This window comes from Hylobates moloch, unplaced genomic scaffold (genome assembly GCF_009828535.3).
Source record: "Hylobates moloch isolate HMO894 unplaced genomic scaffold, HMol_V3 SCAFFOLD_14, whole genome shotgun sequence".
Lineage (NCBI taxonomy): Eukaryota > Metazoa > Chordata > Mammalia > Primates > Hylobatidae > Hylobates > Hylobates moloch.
This window is the reverse complement of record NW_026652289.1, coordinates 448,668-463,476: the sequence shown is the minus strand read 5'-3', so window position 1 is coordinate 463,476 and position 14,809 is coordinate 448,668. Positions and strand designations below refer to the sequence as shown.

At 48.0% G+C, this 14,809-nt stretch overlaps 3 protein-coding genes across 7 annotated transcripts in view; 1 reads left to right on the top strand and 2 right to left on the bottom strand.

The window, feature by feature from the left end:
- Window positions 1-3,476, bottom strand: part of LSS (lanosterol synthase) — a 37,230-nt gene extending 33,754 nt beyond the window's left edge. For both annotated transcript variants that reach the window (XM_032174583.2, XM_058427413.1), the window contains exons 1-3: window positions 3,330-3,476; window positions 3,039-3,204; window positions 2,154-2,292 (exon numbers count right to left, since the gene is read on the bottom strand). In XM_032174583.2, the coding sequence (XP_032030474.1) occupies window positions 2,154-2,292; window positions 3,039-3,204; window positions 3,330-3,343 (319 nt within the window). In that variant the 5' untranslated portion in view covers window positions 3,344-3,476. The remainder of the gene's footprint in view (window positions 1-2,153; window positions 2,293-3,038; window positions 3,205-3,329) is intronic.
- A 6,187-nt stretch (window positions 3,477-9,663) lies between these two features.
- LOC116481729 (large ribosomal subunit protein P1-like) lies at window positions 9,664-10,177 on the top strand. The gene has a single exon (XM_032753503.2). It carries the CDS (start codon window positions 9,797-9,799, stop codon window positions 10,139-10,141), a length of 345 nt encoding a protein of 114 aa, XP_032609394.1. The 5' UTR covers window positions 9,664-9,796; the 3' UTR covers window positions 10,142-10,177.
- A 327-nt stretch (window positions 10,178-10,504) lies between these two features.
- Window positions 10,505-14,809, bottom strand: part of MCM3AP (minichromosome maintenance complex component 3 associated protein) — a 49,953-nt gene continuing 45,648 nt past the window's right edge. For all 4 annotated transcript variants that reach the window (XM_032174556.2, XM_032174554.2, XM_058427626.1 and 1 more), the window contains 2 exons: window positions 12,175-12,325; window positions 10,505-10,800 (listed from right to left, as the gene is read on the bottom strand). In XM_032174556.2, the coding sequence (XP_032030447.1) occupies window positions 10,642-10,800; window positions 12,175-12,325 (310 nt within the window). In that variant the 3' untranslated portion in view covers window positions 10,505-10,641. The remainder of the gene's footprint in view (window positions 10,801-12,174; window positions 12,326-14,809) is intronic.

Genomic DNA, 14,809 nt, shown 5'->3' with positions numbered 1-14,809 from the left:
GGACCCAACCGTGGTCTAGCGGTAGCATCAGTGTCAAGGAAAAACACTCGCTACTTAGGAAAGGGAGTCTCCCTTTCCCCGGGGGGGGGGGGGTGCGGTTTAGAGAAGACTCTACTCCTCCACCTCTTGTGGAGGGCCTGACACCAGTCAGGCTTGCCCATAGTTATCTGGAGGCCTAACCGTCTCCCTGTGATGCTGTGCTTCAGTGGTCATGCTGTTAGTCCACTTTCATGTTCCATCCTGTACACCTGGCTCTGCCTTTTAGATAACACTAGCAAAATTAGTGAAAGTACTAAAAGTCTCTGATATGCAGAAATAATGGCATAAGCTGTCTCTCTCTCTCCCTCTCTCTGCCTCAGCTGCCAGGCAGGGAAGGGCCCCCTGTCCAGTGGACACGTGACCTTACCTATCATTGGAGATGGCTCACACTCCTTACCCTGCCACTTTGTGTTGTATCCAATAAATACCAGCGCAGCCTGGTATTCGGGGCCACTACCAGTCTCTGCGTCTTGGTGGTAGTGGTCCCCCGGGCCCAGCTGTCTTTCCTTTTATCTCTCTGTCTTGTGTCTTTATTTCTACAATCTCTTGTCTCCGCACACGGGGAGAAAAACTCACCGACCCTGTGGGGCTGGACCCTACAGGAGGCTGAGGCAGGAGAATCGCCTGGACCCAGGAGGGGGAGACTGCAATGAGTCAAAATCGCGCCCATTGCACTCCAGCCTGGGGAACAAGAGCGAAACGCTGTCTCAAAAAAAAAAAACAAAAAAACAAAAAGAAAAACAAAAAAACTCCAACTCACAGCCAGCCCACAGGAAGGGTCCCAGCCAGCTAAGCCTAGAGCCAAAGCAGCAAGAACAAACAACACAGTAATCCCCACTGACCAAGCACCACTGCGTGCCTGACACTGTGCACATAACCAAACCTGATTCCAATCCTGTCACAGATGAGGCTACAGAGGCAAAGTGCAGCTGACCCATCTCCTGACCAACTCTATGTCATTGCCTTACCATGGGCCCTGGGAACAGTCTAAAAAGGCCCTGATGGGGCCAAGGGAAGAAGAGCACCTTGACTTCCCCTAAGGACAGGCCCTCAAATCCCAGGACAGAAAAACTCAATGCTATACAGTCCAGGTGGCAGCAAGGCTAGAAGTCAAAGCAGAGATGGGGATCCCAGTGCTCCTCCTGCTAGTCTGGTTACCTGGAATAAATGTGCCTCAGCTTCCTAATGTATCGCATTAGGCTTATTCTAAGGACTAAAAGAAGAACAGGCCTTGAGCAGGGCTTGGCCTACAGTAAACACCATGAAACTGTTTTTAACATTAAAGGCCAACTCTTCCCAAACTAACATATAAGCCTATTGCAACTTCATTTCAAGTCTGGGACAGAATCAGGATAAAGGCAATTTGGATGAGTAAATGAATAGACACAGGTAAGAGATGTTTTAAAAAGAAAGGCAACAAAGGTATATAAGGACTTTCTACCTACTACAAAGTCAGCGTAGTAAAAGAAAATGACGTATCAATAAGAGTTATTACAGAAACAAAACCTATTTACGTAGGAATTCACGTCATTAAAACAATGTGATTACAAGTCACTAGGGAAAAAAGTCCTATTGCATAAATTCATAGGAGGGAATTTCCCATTTTACAAGGCTGAGGATTTCTGCAGAGAAACACTCCCAGGATGCAAAATAGTCTTGTGTAGCCAAATCAGCTCGATACCCAGGCAGTCCAACTGCTATGCTCCTCCTACTCACCAGCCTGAACCTGAAGCTCTCCTGCAATAGCTCAGAGTAAGTTCACAGCAGATATCATCTCCCCACCCACCACTCTGCCCACCTACAGCCCCTTGGCATAGGCTGGGCCTTCCACCTGGAATGCCCATCCCACTCTGTACTGAGACTTCAAAGCCCAGCTTCCTCCTCCCTCAAGGCAACACAGACCCCTAGAGAACCACTTGCTTCTCTTATCAGAGAGCCTAGCTGATCCCCTAAACCAATAGCAGGATGACTCTGAGGACAGAGTTTGCCAGCCCTTTTCTATGTGAGCCCCTGGATTTTCACCTGCTTCATCAAAACCCTAGACCAGGCTGGGCCAGGATCCCAAGGGTGATCCAGGGTGGCCATACCCTCAGGCTGGGGCAGCATACTCCTACCTGGCAGGAGGAAAAGTGGGCCACCATAATCACCCGTCCAGTGCCCATCCTCAGCCTGCAGCCCCACGTAAAATGTCATCCCGTTCAGAGCCCCCTCAAAGGCGGTGCGGGCTTTGGGCAAGTCCTTAAAGTAATTCTTCTGCAAAGAGACCGAAAAAAAAAAAAAAGAGAGAGAGCTGAAGGGACTGTTGCCTGGCCAGAGGAACCCTCTTCACATACAGCCCAAGTCAAAACAGTGAATGTAAATTACTTTAAAAGTTTCAGCTGTTTCCATCAAAAGTCTGAAACTCTTTGATGAGAGTATCACACCTCAGCAAAGTAAAAGAACAGTTGCACATTTTCGTTGCTTTATTTTCCAGTAATGTATTCTTCACAACTTCTCCAAGCTGTCTGGAATAAACCAGGCACCCAGAGTGTGGGGTGGAGCACGGGTGCCCACCTGGGCCTGGGACTCGGGCCTCTCAAAGAGGGCCCAAGGGGTGGCACAGCCTTTCCCACGGTGGCCGGGGCTTGGCAGGAGACCCTGTTTACACTGCAGACTCTGACGACCAAAATCTCTTACAATGCACACAACTAAGACAGCGGATCCAAACACTTTTTCTGAATAAAAACAAAGTTACAACTATCTTTGCAACTCTCCTATAAGTCAAAAATTATCTCAAAATAAGGTGCTAAAAAATAAAACATTAGGAGTCTCCTATGCGTGGTTTAGAGATGAAGGGGCTGAAGCGGAGGGGCCCGCGAACGCAGTTCCCGTGGGCGCTCGCCCTGGGGTGGGCGTCGCTGGCCGGGTCCTACCACCCGCCTTTCTGAGAGAAAACGTGCTCCTCACGGCTAACCCCTCAGGGCCCCCGCGCTCGCGGACGCTCCACGGAAGCAACTTACGGTGTCCAGCCCCAGGGCGTGGGCTTCCAGGCCGGTCTGCTCGCGGCCGGCGCGCTCGTCCTGCAGGTAGGTCCACGTCTGCCGGCCCCTCTCGCAGTTGAGTCGCCAGCGGCCGAGGTCGGTGGCGGGCTCGGTCTTGTAGGGGCCCCCTCGGCGCCGCAGACACCTGAGGACCACCGGCCATCAGCGACCCAGGCCGCGCCCCAACCCCGGCCCACTGCCCGCGTCGCGCTCTCCTCAGCACCCAGGACCACCCCGCATTCGTCAGGAGCCCGGGGCGAGGGGACTCACGTGCCCTCCGTCATCGCTGCTGCAGTGGTCTACGCCGCCCACTACCAGCTGCCCGCTGCCCGCACCCGGGAGCTGCCGCCCAGCCCCGCCCCTCCCGCGCGCACTACGCAGGCGCGGGCCTCGGCAGGCGCTCAGGCCTCGGTGGGCCGACACCGACGCAACCAATCAGAGCACCGCGAGCATGACCCCGGGGTGTGCCAGGCGACCACAATGGTGGAGCGCGCGGTGCCCCATGCGGCGTGGGGCGGGGCCTGAGGGAGCGGGGATGCTGGGTGAAGGCGACGGGTCGGGGGGAGGTGGGTGGGGCCTTATTGGCGGGGCATGAGGGGCGGGGCTGGTGGGTGGAGAGGCGGGGGCGGGGCTGGTGGGTGGGGCCGGCGGGCGGGGGCGGGGCCTCTCGCGCGCCCTCTAGAGGCTGTCGTCCCGGGAGCCCGGCCCCGTGCGCAGCGCTCTGAGGTGAGCGTCTCTGAGGAATTTGTGAGGAGGGTCCCGCCGCAGGTCGGAAGGAAGGACGTAGGGAGCGAGGCTCGAGCGAGGGACAGCGAGTGCGAAGGTGGGGTGGCAGGGAATTGCTCTCGCGCTGCAAGATTTGCCCGGACGCCGGGGCCGGGGGTGGGGGCGGGAGGCCGCCCTGAGGTGAGGTGGGCGCAGGCAGTCGGCGCCAGTGCGAGACAAGGAGCAGGGCGGGGCGGAGCGGAGGAGCAGAGGGCGCCGCCTGGGCGTCCCTGGGAAGCTGAGCGCCGCGTAGGCTTCCCTGGGGGGAGTGGGGTAGGCGCGGTGAGGCCGTAGGCCCCCAGGCCTGGCGGACCACAGGGGCCAGAAGTCCTGGAGCCCCGCCAGGGAAGGGCTGCGTCGCCGGCCAGGACCGAGCGCGGTAGAGCCTCAGCTACTCACGGGGTCGCTGGAGTTGGGGGTGGCCCCAGGAGAAATTAAAGGTGAAAAGCCTTAGCAGCAGAGGGAAGAGGAGGATGGAGGCAGAGCGAGTGACCGAACTTGGAAGGGACAGCCGGGCGCAGCAGGGCAGGGGGCGTCTGACTTGGAAACATGGCTGACGTCTGGAGGCTGCAGCCTGTGGTCCCTAAGTCAGGTCAAGGACCCACAGAAGACCCCAGCATGTCTTCATCTGGCCCACAGAAGCCCTGACGTCCAGTTACAACTGCCCCAGCCTAATGAGCATTTCGGCACCCACTCCTCAGTTCCTACCCCCAGCCTAACTTCGAAGGGGCCGTGAGCCACAGCAAGCCGGAGGAGAAAGTTGGAAGAGAGAGTGGACAAAAGAACACCCACAGGCACCTTCCCCCCAGTGGAATAGCGGGGTTTTAGACAATCAAGGATACTCACCTCTTCCTATCCCAGTTCAGAAACGAATGAAAAAGACACAGCAATAAGATGGGTGGGTATCAAAATATCAGCCTTGCCACAAATTAAAAAGCTAGCTTGAAGGACAAGGCTTAAATCTGCAAGCAAGAGGGCAAGCTACTAAATCACCTGTAAGTCAGACAAACATATCCCCCAGCCTCTAGGCCATGAAACTGCCTCACCAAGCACTATGCAATTGAGTGCCCACCGGAAGACACCCCTCCAGTCAACCCACAGACCCCATAAAGAGTACCCAGAGGAGCCTGAGCACACTCCACCCTATCTGTTCTCTGAAATTCAATCAAATGAGTCATTCTACTTCTTTGGAAGCAGGAAGAGGCTGGAAGTTTTTCTCCAGATAAGTTCCTCCATGTAGAAACATGAAGAATAGGAATAAGGGGCTTCAGCCTGGATGGAATCTCACACTGAACCTGTCAAAGCTAGGTGAGGGAAGAGGTTTCAGTTGGAGAAGAGTTTGAGTTTTGATATTTTAATGGACTGGACTTTTTATGAGTAAAATAACCCGCTCTTTTTAATGTCTGAAAGAAAAGAAAAAGCTGTAAACTACGTCTGAGAATTGACATAGTTAAGCTTCTAGGGGCAGTCATGAGAAAAAACACTGTTCCTATCTGCTTGCATACTACTGCATCCAGCTTGTTCATTAAGCCAGATACAGAAGGCTCTGAGGATTTTGGCCTCAACAACTGGGTATATGGTGGTGGTCATTTACTGAAACAGAGGTGTCTTTTACTTATTTATTTAGTGACAGGATCTCAGTCTGTCACCCAGGTCGGAATGCAGTGGCACAATCATTAGCTCACTGCAGCCTCAAATTCCAGGGCTAAGTGATCTTCCGGGCTCAGCCTCCTGAATAGCTGGGACTACAGGCCTGTGCCACCACACCTGGCTAATTTTTTTTAAGTTTGGTAGAGACACGGGGTCTCGCTATGTTGCCCAGGATGGTCTCAAACTCCTGGCCACAAGGAATCCTCCCACTTCAGCCTCCCAGAGTGTTGGGATTATAGGCATGAGCCACTGCATCTGGCCTAAAATAGGGAAAGTTTGATTGGAGAGTTCAGATTAAAGTGGGGACAAGTTATACTAGAGATGCTTATTAGACATTCAAGTGAAATATTGAGTAGGCTGGCATTCAGGAGAGAAGATAATGCTAGAGATAGGAATTTGGGAGTCATTTGCTTTCAGGTAGTACTTGAAATCATGAGATTGGACAAGATGAATTAGGAAATGCACATAAAAAAGAGAAGTTCTAGGATGAGCCCTGGGGCACCAACCTTTTCCAGTATAGAGGAATGACCAGAGAGAGGTGGAAAACCAGAGGAATATGAAGTGAATATAAGTGAATATGAAGATAATATAAGTGAAGACATGGTGATCTTTGCTGAGGCTTTGAAGGGATTGCAAAATGAAGACAATTTATTATTGGATGCAACAAAACAATGTATTGGTGACTGACAAGAGCTATCTCAGGAGACATGGAGAGAAAAGCCTAATGGCAGAATTTGGAAAGAAATTTTCAGTTAAACATGGCAGACTGAGCATAAACATTAACCTCCATTTCCTGCCCAAACCCTACTCACATAAAGTAATAAAAGACCGAAAAAAAACCCACAAAGAATGGGAGAGGAGACACTAGTAAGCAAGAGAAGTCAACAAAATTATAGAGACTGGGAATGGATGGAGAAGTGATAACTGAGCCAGAGAAAGTTGAGACTTACGTTTGTGGGTGAAGCCAACAAGAGACCATTCCTGCCAGCAAATACCAGGAAGGTGCAGAAATTGGAATAACTAGTGGAAAATTTTTGTGAGGAACAGTGTGACCATAGATCCCCTCTCCTGCTTGGGTGGAGGAAGTCTGTAGTAGTTGAATCAGAGTAGGTGTTACCTCAAGCATGAGGCATAGCTGAGGACCACTGAAAGCAGACGGATTGAGTTAAAGCCTACACATATGGGTCCAGGCTCACTTCTCCCACTCAGCCAGATAGCATGAGATAGTGGGAGGATCCCTCTGGAGCAGCTGGCCCACAAGAGGAGTCCTGCAAACACTGGCAACTATGACGTAGTAGAAAAACCTATTAGCTGGCAGACTGTACCCACTGACAGTTTCCAACAAGCTCCTTAGAGCCCCATCATCAGCATGAGCCAGACATTTGGGGAAAACAGTGCAACATTACCTCCAGCCATGCAAGTGATCCATCTTGGACCACTGACCCAGTCAAGCCTTCAGATGACTATAACCTCAGCCAATACCTGACTGCAGCTGCATGAGAGATCCCAACAGAAAGCTGCCCAGCTGAATCCTCCTCAAATTTAAGCTACTGTATTTGGGGTAATTTGTTCAATAGCAATAAAAAACTAGAAAAAAGGACTACAAAGTGCCCAGCACAATAAATTGGGCAGGGGTTGGGGAGGGAATGGGGAGGCAACATATGACGTAATGTCGTTGAGAAATTTGAGAACACCAGGAATAGAGGTGATCTCAAAAATTTACAGCAACAAAGAAAAAACACAAAGGAATGATTTCTAGTCTAAAATTCTATTCCTATTCAAATGATGAATCAAACATAAGGATAGATAAGTCCAAAAAAAAAAAAAGAAAGCCATTTCTTTACTCTCACAACATCCTTTTGGCACCAGATGTAGAGAATTTCTCCCCACCGACAAGCAAGCATTCAGCTGTACAGCAGACACCAGCTGGGTATCCGCTTCAATCCTGCACCGTCTACCTGGAGATAGCAGCAGATCACACAAGTTGAGGACTCCGTGCCGCAAGACTGAGCCCCATGTCCAGTGTCAATCACAAGCCCCAGGTTGTTTTACCTGTCCTTCTGGGTTCCCAAGACCCCCTCCTTGGCTTTAATTTACAAGGGCAGTTCACAGAACTCAGGGAAACACACGTTTATTACAAGGCTATTTTAAAGGCTACATATAAACAGCCAGATGAAAAGATACACAGGGTGAAGCCTAGAAGAGTCCCAAGAGCAGGAGCTTCTGTCTGCAAGGAGTTGGGAAGTGCCATTCTCCCAGCGTGTGGACATGTTCTTGTCCACCTTCCTGGAAGCCCCCACACATTTGGCTATCCACAAGCTCTCTGAACCCTGTCCTTTTGGGTTTTTAGGAGGCCTCATTACATAGGCATGATTGATTAAATCATTGCCCATTGGCGATCAACGTCACTTTCAGTCCCTCTCCCCCAACCTCTGGGAGTTTGGGGGGTGGGCTGAAAGTTTCAACCCCTCTAATCATGCCCTGGTCTTTCAGATGACCAGTCCCTATCCTGAAGCTACATAGGAGCTGTCCGCCATCAGTCATCTTACTAGCATACAAAAAGACATCACTTTAGAGATCCCAAGGATTTTAGGAGTTGTATATCAGAAGGCAGAGACAAAGACCAAATATATATTTGATAATATTACAGTAGAAATAAAGACATTTTAGATATTCAGGCTCAGAAGGCTACTAAAGGACAGGCTCCATCAAGAAGAGAAAACCAAGGAAGAGGAAAATATGATTCAGAATCCAGGAAATGTCCAAGTTATGGCAAGAAGACGGGGTTCCCAGAGGAACATCTCGAAGAGAAAGTGGAGCATATTACCTGATGCACATGACTTTGTTGGGAAGAGCTTTACACTTAGGGCAGCAACTTTTGGGTAAAGTAGTGACAAGAGCGTAGAAAACCAAGCAAATGAGAAAAACAATGTAATTAACTCCAGGAAAAATCAAAAGCTGTACCTAAAGGAAATGTAATCATAAACCAATAAAGGGCTCAACAGGAAATGGTAAACATACAGTTATACTAAACTGTGAATGCAGGTTTCAGCCAATATTAAACTGCTTAGGGAGACTAATAGGAGAGGAAATGTGGGTGTTGAGGGTGGGGGTGATAATATGTCATGGGAAAGACAGTGTAAGAGAAGCTAACTCCTCTTCCATTGTAGGAAGTCAACAATGTCAAGTCAAGATTAAGAAATAGCATTATTTAAGTCTTTACATGAAGTTAATCACTAAAGATCCCTGAGCTGAGTAGTGTGTGTTTGGAGAAGCAGGGATTGATTTAGTGGAGGAAGAGGTTCTCTTCTTAGTGCTATTGTTTTCTCAGTGAAATAAGGACATGATCTAAGAATGTTGGAGGTTTGAAGAGAATGAGAAGACATGAAATAGAGTCTGGGGATGCAGGATTACAGTCAGGAGATGCTGAGTGCCAGTTTAAGATTGGTGGTCATACACAACACCACCAAGTCTATTAATACCTCTTTCTGTATCTGGCTCAAATTTTATCCCCTCTTCACACTAATTGCTAGCAAACTCAGGCTTATTCCCTTTGAATTTCACCTGGATGGCTGCAGCACTCACCTCTCAAGATTCCTGCCCTACATGCCATTTTTAAAAGAAAATGTGACCAGATCACTTCTCTGCCTAATCTTCAACTGGTTCTCACAGCTCTCAGAAGAAGGTGACAAGAATCTCTGACCTCACCCTGCTGGCCTGTTCCCCTCACTTGGCCACACAACCAAGCTGGTATCTCCAAGCTTTCATCATGTCCTCTCAAGTACACTGTCCCCAGCTACACCCCTGCACTCCTGTCTGGGAATTCTGCTTTCTCCTCTACCCAGCCAGACCCTGTTCCATCCCGTTTTTTCCTTGCTACCAATTCAGGCCCACACCTCATGCACATTCTCTGAGAATTATGTACATAAATACCTGACTCTCCTGGATGTAAGCTGGGTGGGCTTAGCAGGCAGAGGCCCTGTGTCTTACTTTATCTCTGCATCACTGATGTCTGGCACATCAAGGACTGCAAGTTTGCTGAGAGAATGAATCGCCTGTTATACATGGAAATGTAAGCTCCAAACTGCCTCAGAGCATATGCTGGTGGGTGACAATCTGAGGAGGTCATGAATATAGGAGAATATTGAAGAGGTCACACAGGGGAAACAACTTTTCATTATGAAAAACTGGGCCTTTTCCTCAGCTGCCGCCAAGGTGCTCGGTCCTTCCGAGGAAGCTAAGGCCACGTTGGGGTGAGGCCCTCACTTCATCCGGCGACTAGCACCGTGTCCGGCAGCGCCAGCCCTACACTCGCCCGCACCATGGCGTCCGTCTCCGAGCTCGCCTGCATCTACTCGGCCCTCATTCTGCACGACCATGAGGTGACAGTCACGGAGGATAAGATCAATGCCCTCATTAAAGCAGCCGGTGTAAATGTCGAACCTTTTTGGCCTGGCTTGTTTGCAAAGGCCCTGACCAACATCAACATTGGGAGCCTCATCTGCAACGTAGGGGCCAGTGGACCTGCTCCAGCAGCTGGTGCTGCACCAGCAGGAGGTCCTGCCCCCTCCACTGCTGCTGCTCCAGCTGAGGAGAAGAAAGTGGAAGCAAAGAAAGAAGAATCCGAGGAGTCTGATGATGACATGGGCTTTGGTCTTTTTGACTAAACCTCTTTTTTTTTTTTTTTGAGACGGAGTCTTGCTCTGTCGCCCAGGCTGGAGTGCAGTGGCGCGATCTCGGCTCACTGCAAGCTCCGCCTCCCGGGTTCACGCCATTCTCCTGCCTCAGCCTCTCCAAGTAGCTGGGACTACAGGCGCCCGCCACCACGCCCGGCTAATTTTTTGTATTTTTAGTAGAGACGGGGTTTCACCGTGGTCTCGATCTCCTGACCTCGTGATCCGCCCGCCTCAGCCTCCCAAAGTGCTGGGATTACAAGCGTGAGCCACCGCGCCCGGCCGACTTTTATAACGTGTTCAATAAAAAGCAGAACTTTAAAAAAAAAAAAAAAAAGAAAAGAAAAACTGGGAGACTTTGACATTTAAATGGTTTATTTGCATGATTAAATTAATCACATTTCCAACAGTGCATCAAGCATCTGAGAATAACATTATTTTGAGTAAAAACAGAAACCCTTCGGGAGAGACCCCCTCCCCACAGGTCAGGCTGCTCAAATGTCCACCATATCTAGCAGCGCAGAGAGATGGAGCTCAGAGGCAACTTCCTCTTCCCTTGAACTCCGGATCAGCCTTTCCAGGTGCTTTAGCCGTTCGCCTAGACATGTTCCTGTCGCCTCTGACAGCTGCAGTTGCTCCCTCATCATGTCACTCTATTTGAATAAAAAAGGAACTGAACAGTTTTGGGATGTCGATAAACCACGACCTATTCTCTGTGAAGGCACTAGATCTGGATTATGTTAGAAACCTCATCTGAGTAGTTATTTATTTTTACAGAGGGAAAAAAAAAGTATCCTTTGTACATCCTTCCAGCCTCATTTAGCTCATACATTCAGCTGATATCTGTATACAGACTGTTTGCCTTTGTATTCTATCATGAACAATTTCCAGTGTCAGTCATTTTTCACCCAGGCTGGAACACGGTGGTATGATCGGAGCTTACTGCAGCCTCAAACTCCTGGGCTCAAGTGATCCTCCCAGCTCAGCCTCTTGAGTAGCTGGGACAACAGGCATGTAGCACCATGCTTGGCTAATTATGTATTATAGAGATGAGATCTCTTTATGTTGCCCAGGCTAGACTCAAACTCCTGGACTTAGGCAATCCTCCCTCAGCCTCCCGAAGTGCTGGGATTACAGGCATGAGCCACCACGCCCAGCCAGTCATTTTTAGAAAATCATCGTCATGGGCTGTGAATTATTCTATCACATGAATGTGTTATAATTGTTTAATCGGACTCCCATCTTCGGATATTTAATCTGTTTCTACTTTTATACAATATAACTAATGCTACAGTAAACATTTTTATACATTAATTTTTGGGGAATATCTGGTAGGTCAGAATTCTTTAGCTTAGAATTGGTAATTCAAAGGGTATGAATATTTTTAAAGTATTTTAATTTGCTTTTCTCCCCTATTGAAGGACTTCCTAAAGCCAGTCCAGGAGCACAGTCTTTACCTGTTCAGTGGCACATATCTGTGATTGAAACTCTGTTTTTGCATCTTTAACCACTGAAGGAAGAATGGTAAGGTAAAAAGACCTTAGGCTTTGGAGCCAGTTGGATCTGGCTTTGAAAAGCAACCCTGACCACTCACTACTTGAACACTGTTGGGTGAGGCTCTTGACTTCTGGGAGCTTACCTTCCTCATTCATTAGTTTTCCTCAGGAAAAATTAATCCCAGAAGAGAGGTCTGGGTAATACCAAAGCTCAGACAATATGTGCTCCAACAGAAGCTGCTGTCATCACCTTAATGCCCTTAATTACACATCAGCACACAGTTACAGGTCTTACTCAGTTCTTAAGAATATTTCAATTCTATTCTTCATTTATTTCATAGGCAGAAACTCAAAATCAGTTGGGTCTCTTTAACAATGATATGGATAAAGTTTAAGAAAAGGTCTAATTTGAGCTAATAATTTGTCGGTCATCATAACATCATAGGATAAATTGTGATATTACTTTTTTTCCCAGCCATTCTCTCAATCTTTAATTCTTATGTAAATGCCAAATGTATACTTTCTTCTCACCTGTGGGCTAGTAGTTACAGACGTTTTCATCACAGGTTCAATAGTGTGAGAAAGAGACACTAAAGTCTGAGGAAGATAGAGGGGAAGGGAAGTTAAATCCGTAAATGCTCCTGAGTCTTCAGACAACCATTGCTGAAGCTGATCTTCAAACCTGAAACAATATATAATAAATTCAAAAATATTTGAGCATTAGGAAGTTAACTGTCGTTCATTAATTTTCTATACATACTTAAAAACTTTTTAAGCCTTTGCTTTTTTAAAATTTTATATAATTTTTTTTTTTTTTCCAGACAGAGTCTCACTCTGTTGCCCAGGCTGGAGTGCAGTGGCGTAATCTCGGGTCAGTGCAACCTCTGCCTTCCAGGTTCAAGTGATTCTCCTGCCTCAGCCTCCTGAGTAGCTGGGATTACAGGCACGTGCCACCGTGCCCACCTAATTCTTTGTACTTTTAGTAGAGATGGGGTTTCACCATATTGCCCAAGCTGGTCTTGAACTCCTGACCTCAGGTGATCCACCTACCTCGGCCTCCCAAACTACTGGGATTACAGGAGTTAGCCACTGTGCCCGGCCAATTTTATTATTATTATTTTTTGACAAGGTCTCGCTCTGTTGGCCAGGCTGGAGTGCAGTGTTACAATCTTGGCTCACTGCAACCTTGACCTCCCAAGCTCAAATGATCTTCTCACCTCAGCCTCCCAAGTAGCTGGGACTACAGGCGCATGCTACCCAGCTAATTTTTGTATTTTTTTGTAGAAACGGGGTTTTGCTGTATTGTCAGGCTAGTCTACAACTCCTGAACTCAAGTGATCTGCCCACCTCAGCCTCCCAAAGTGCCGGGATTACAGGCATGAGTCACCACACCCAGCCTTAAGCCGTTGCTTTTTACTAAGAATATAAGTTATGACATCAACTGAGAAGCAGAAATGTGCTTATTAAAAATTTAACAACTTCCTATGATAAAGCTTAATTAAAAAAAAACTAGGCTGGGCTCAGTGGCTCATGCCTATAATCCCAACACTTTGGGAGGCCGAGGCAGGCAGATCACCTGACATCAGTTCAAGATCAGCCTGATCAACATGGTGAAACCCCGTCTCTACCAAAAATACAAAAATTAGCCGGATGTGGTGGCACACGTCTATAATTCTAGCTATTTGGGAGGCTGAGGCAGGAGAACTGCCTGAACCCGGGAGGCGGAGGTTGCGGTGAGCCGAGATCATGCCATTGCACTCCAGCCAGGGCAACAAGAGCAAAACTCCATCTCAAAAAAAAAAACAACAAAAAAACAAAACAATTAGAGAAACCACTTCCCTTTAATTTATAAATCCAATTCCAATTTATATTTAATGAAAAAGGTGGCATTAATCCAAAAACAACTGCTTCTATGTGTTACTTAACATTACTTGTAATTGTCTTGTTTGGCTTATCTTATTTAATTTACTTTGGTTTTGTGCATCTATAATTAATTCTTCTGACATTTTCCAAATGAGTGGATTGCTGCTTATAGCTTAAAATTAACTCAAAATAATATCCCACTGCCACCTAACATACTCTAGAGCTGTCTACTTCCATATACTGGTCTTTTCAAGAAAAACAATCTTGGCCAGGTGCAGTGGCTCATGCCTGTAATCCCAGCACTTTGGGAGGCCGAGGCGAGTGGATCACCTGAGGTCAGGAGTTCAAGACCAGCCTGGCCAACATGGTGAAACCACGTCTCTACTAAAAATACAAAAATTAGCCAGGCATGGTGACGGGCACCTCTAGTCCCAGCTACTTGGGAGGCTGGGCAGGAGAACTGCTTGAACCTGGGAGGTAGAGGTTGCAATGAGTCGAGATCGTGCCACTGCACTCTAGCCTGGGCAACAGAGCGAGACTCTATCTGATAAAAAGGAAAAAAAAAATCTCATCCCAAACCACTTAAATTATAGAGACTGATTTTAGAAATCGGACACATTCATTCAGCCTTCCAACACATACTCATCAAGCCTCCTCCAGATGCTAGGCATCATTCTAGGTACAAGGAATATTGCACTGAAACAAAACGGAGGCCCTGCCCTAAGCAATTTATACTTTAGTGAGGAGAGACAGACAAGGAACACATAACAAGAGAAACATGGTTTGAAGATGAGAAAGACAAAGCAGAACCATGGAAACAAGAAGGTCGGGGATGGGCAAGGAGGGCCTAACAGAAGCAGACATTTGAGCAGAGATCCGAAGTGAGTACAAGATCAGCCCTGGGGATGCTGGGGAGAATGGAGGGGCTGGACAGTCCTAGGCAAAAGGAACAGCAAACTCAAAGGCCCAACTGTGAGCTGCCTACCATGTTCAAGGAAGGAGTGGAGGTCAGAGAGGAAATGGGGGGCAGATCATTCAGGGCCCTGGCCACCCCTCCCTGCAAAGTTTGCCTTTGATTGCAGTGAAAGAGGGAAACCACTGAGAGGCGGTAAGCAAGCAAGTGACATGACCTCCATCTTAACTCGAAAGGCACCCACCAGGTCTACTAAGACTAAACTGCAGCCTACTGTAATAATCCAGAAGGAAGATGATAGTGGCTTGAGCCAGGTGGCGGCCATGGAAGTCATAACAAATGGTCCAATTCTGAATATATTTTCTTTTTTTTTTTTTTTTTTTTTTTTTT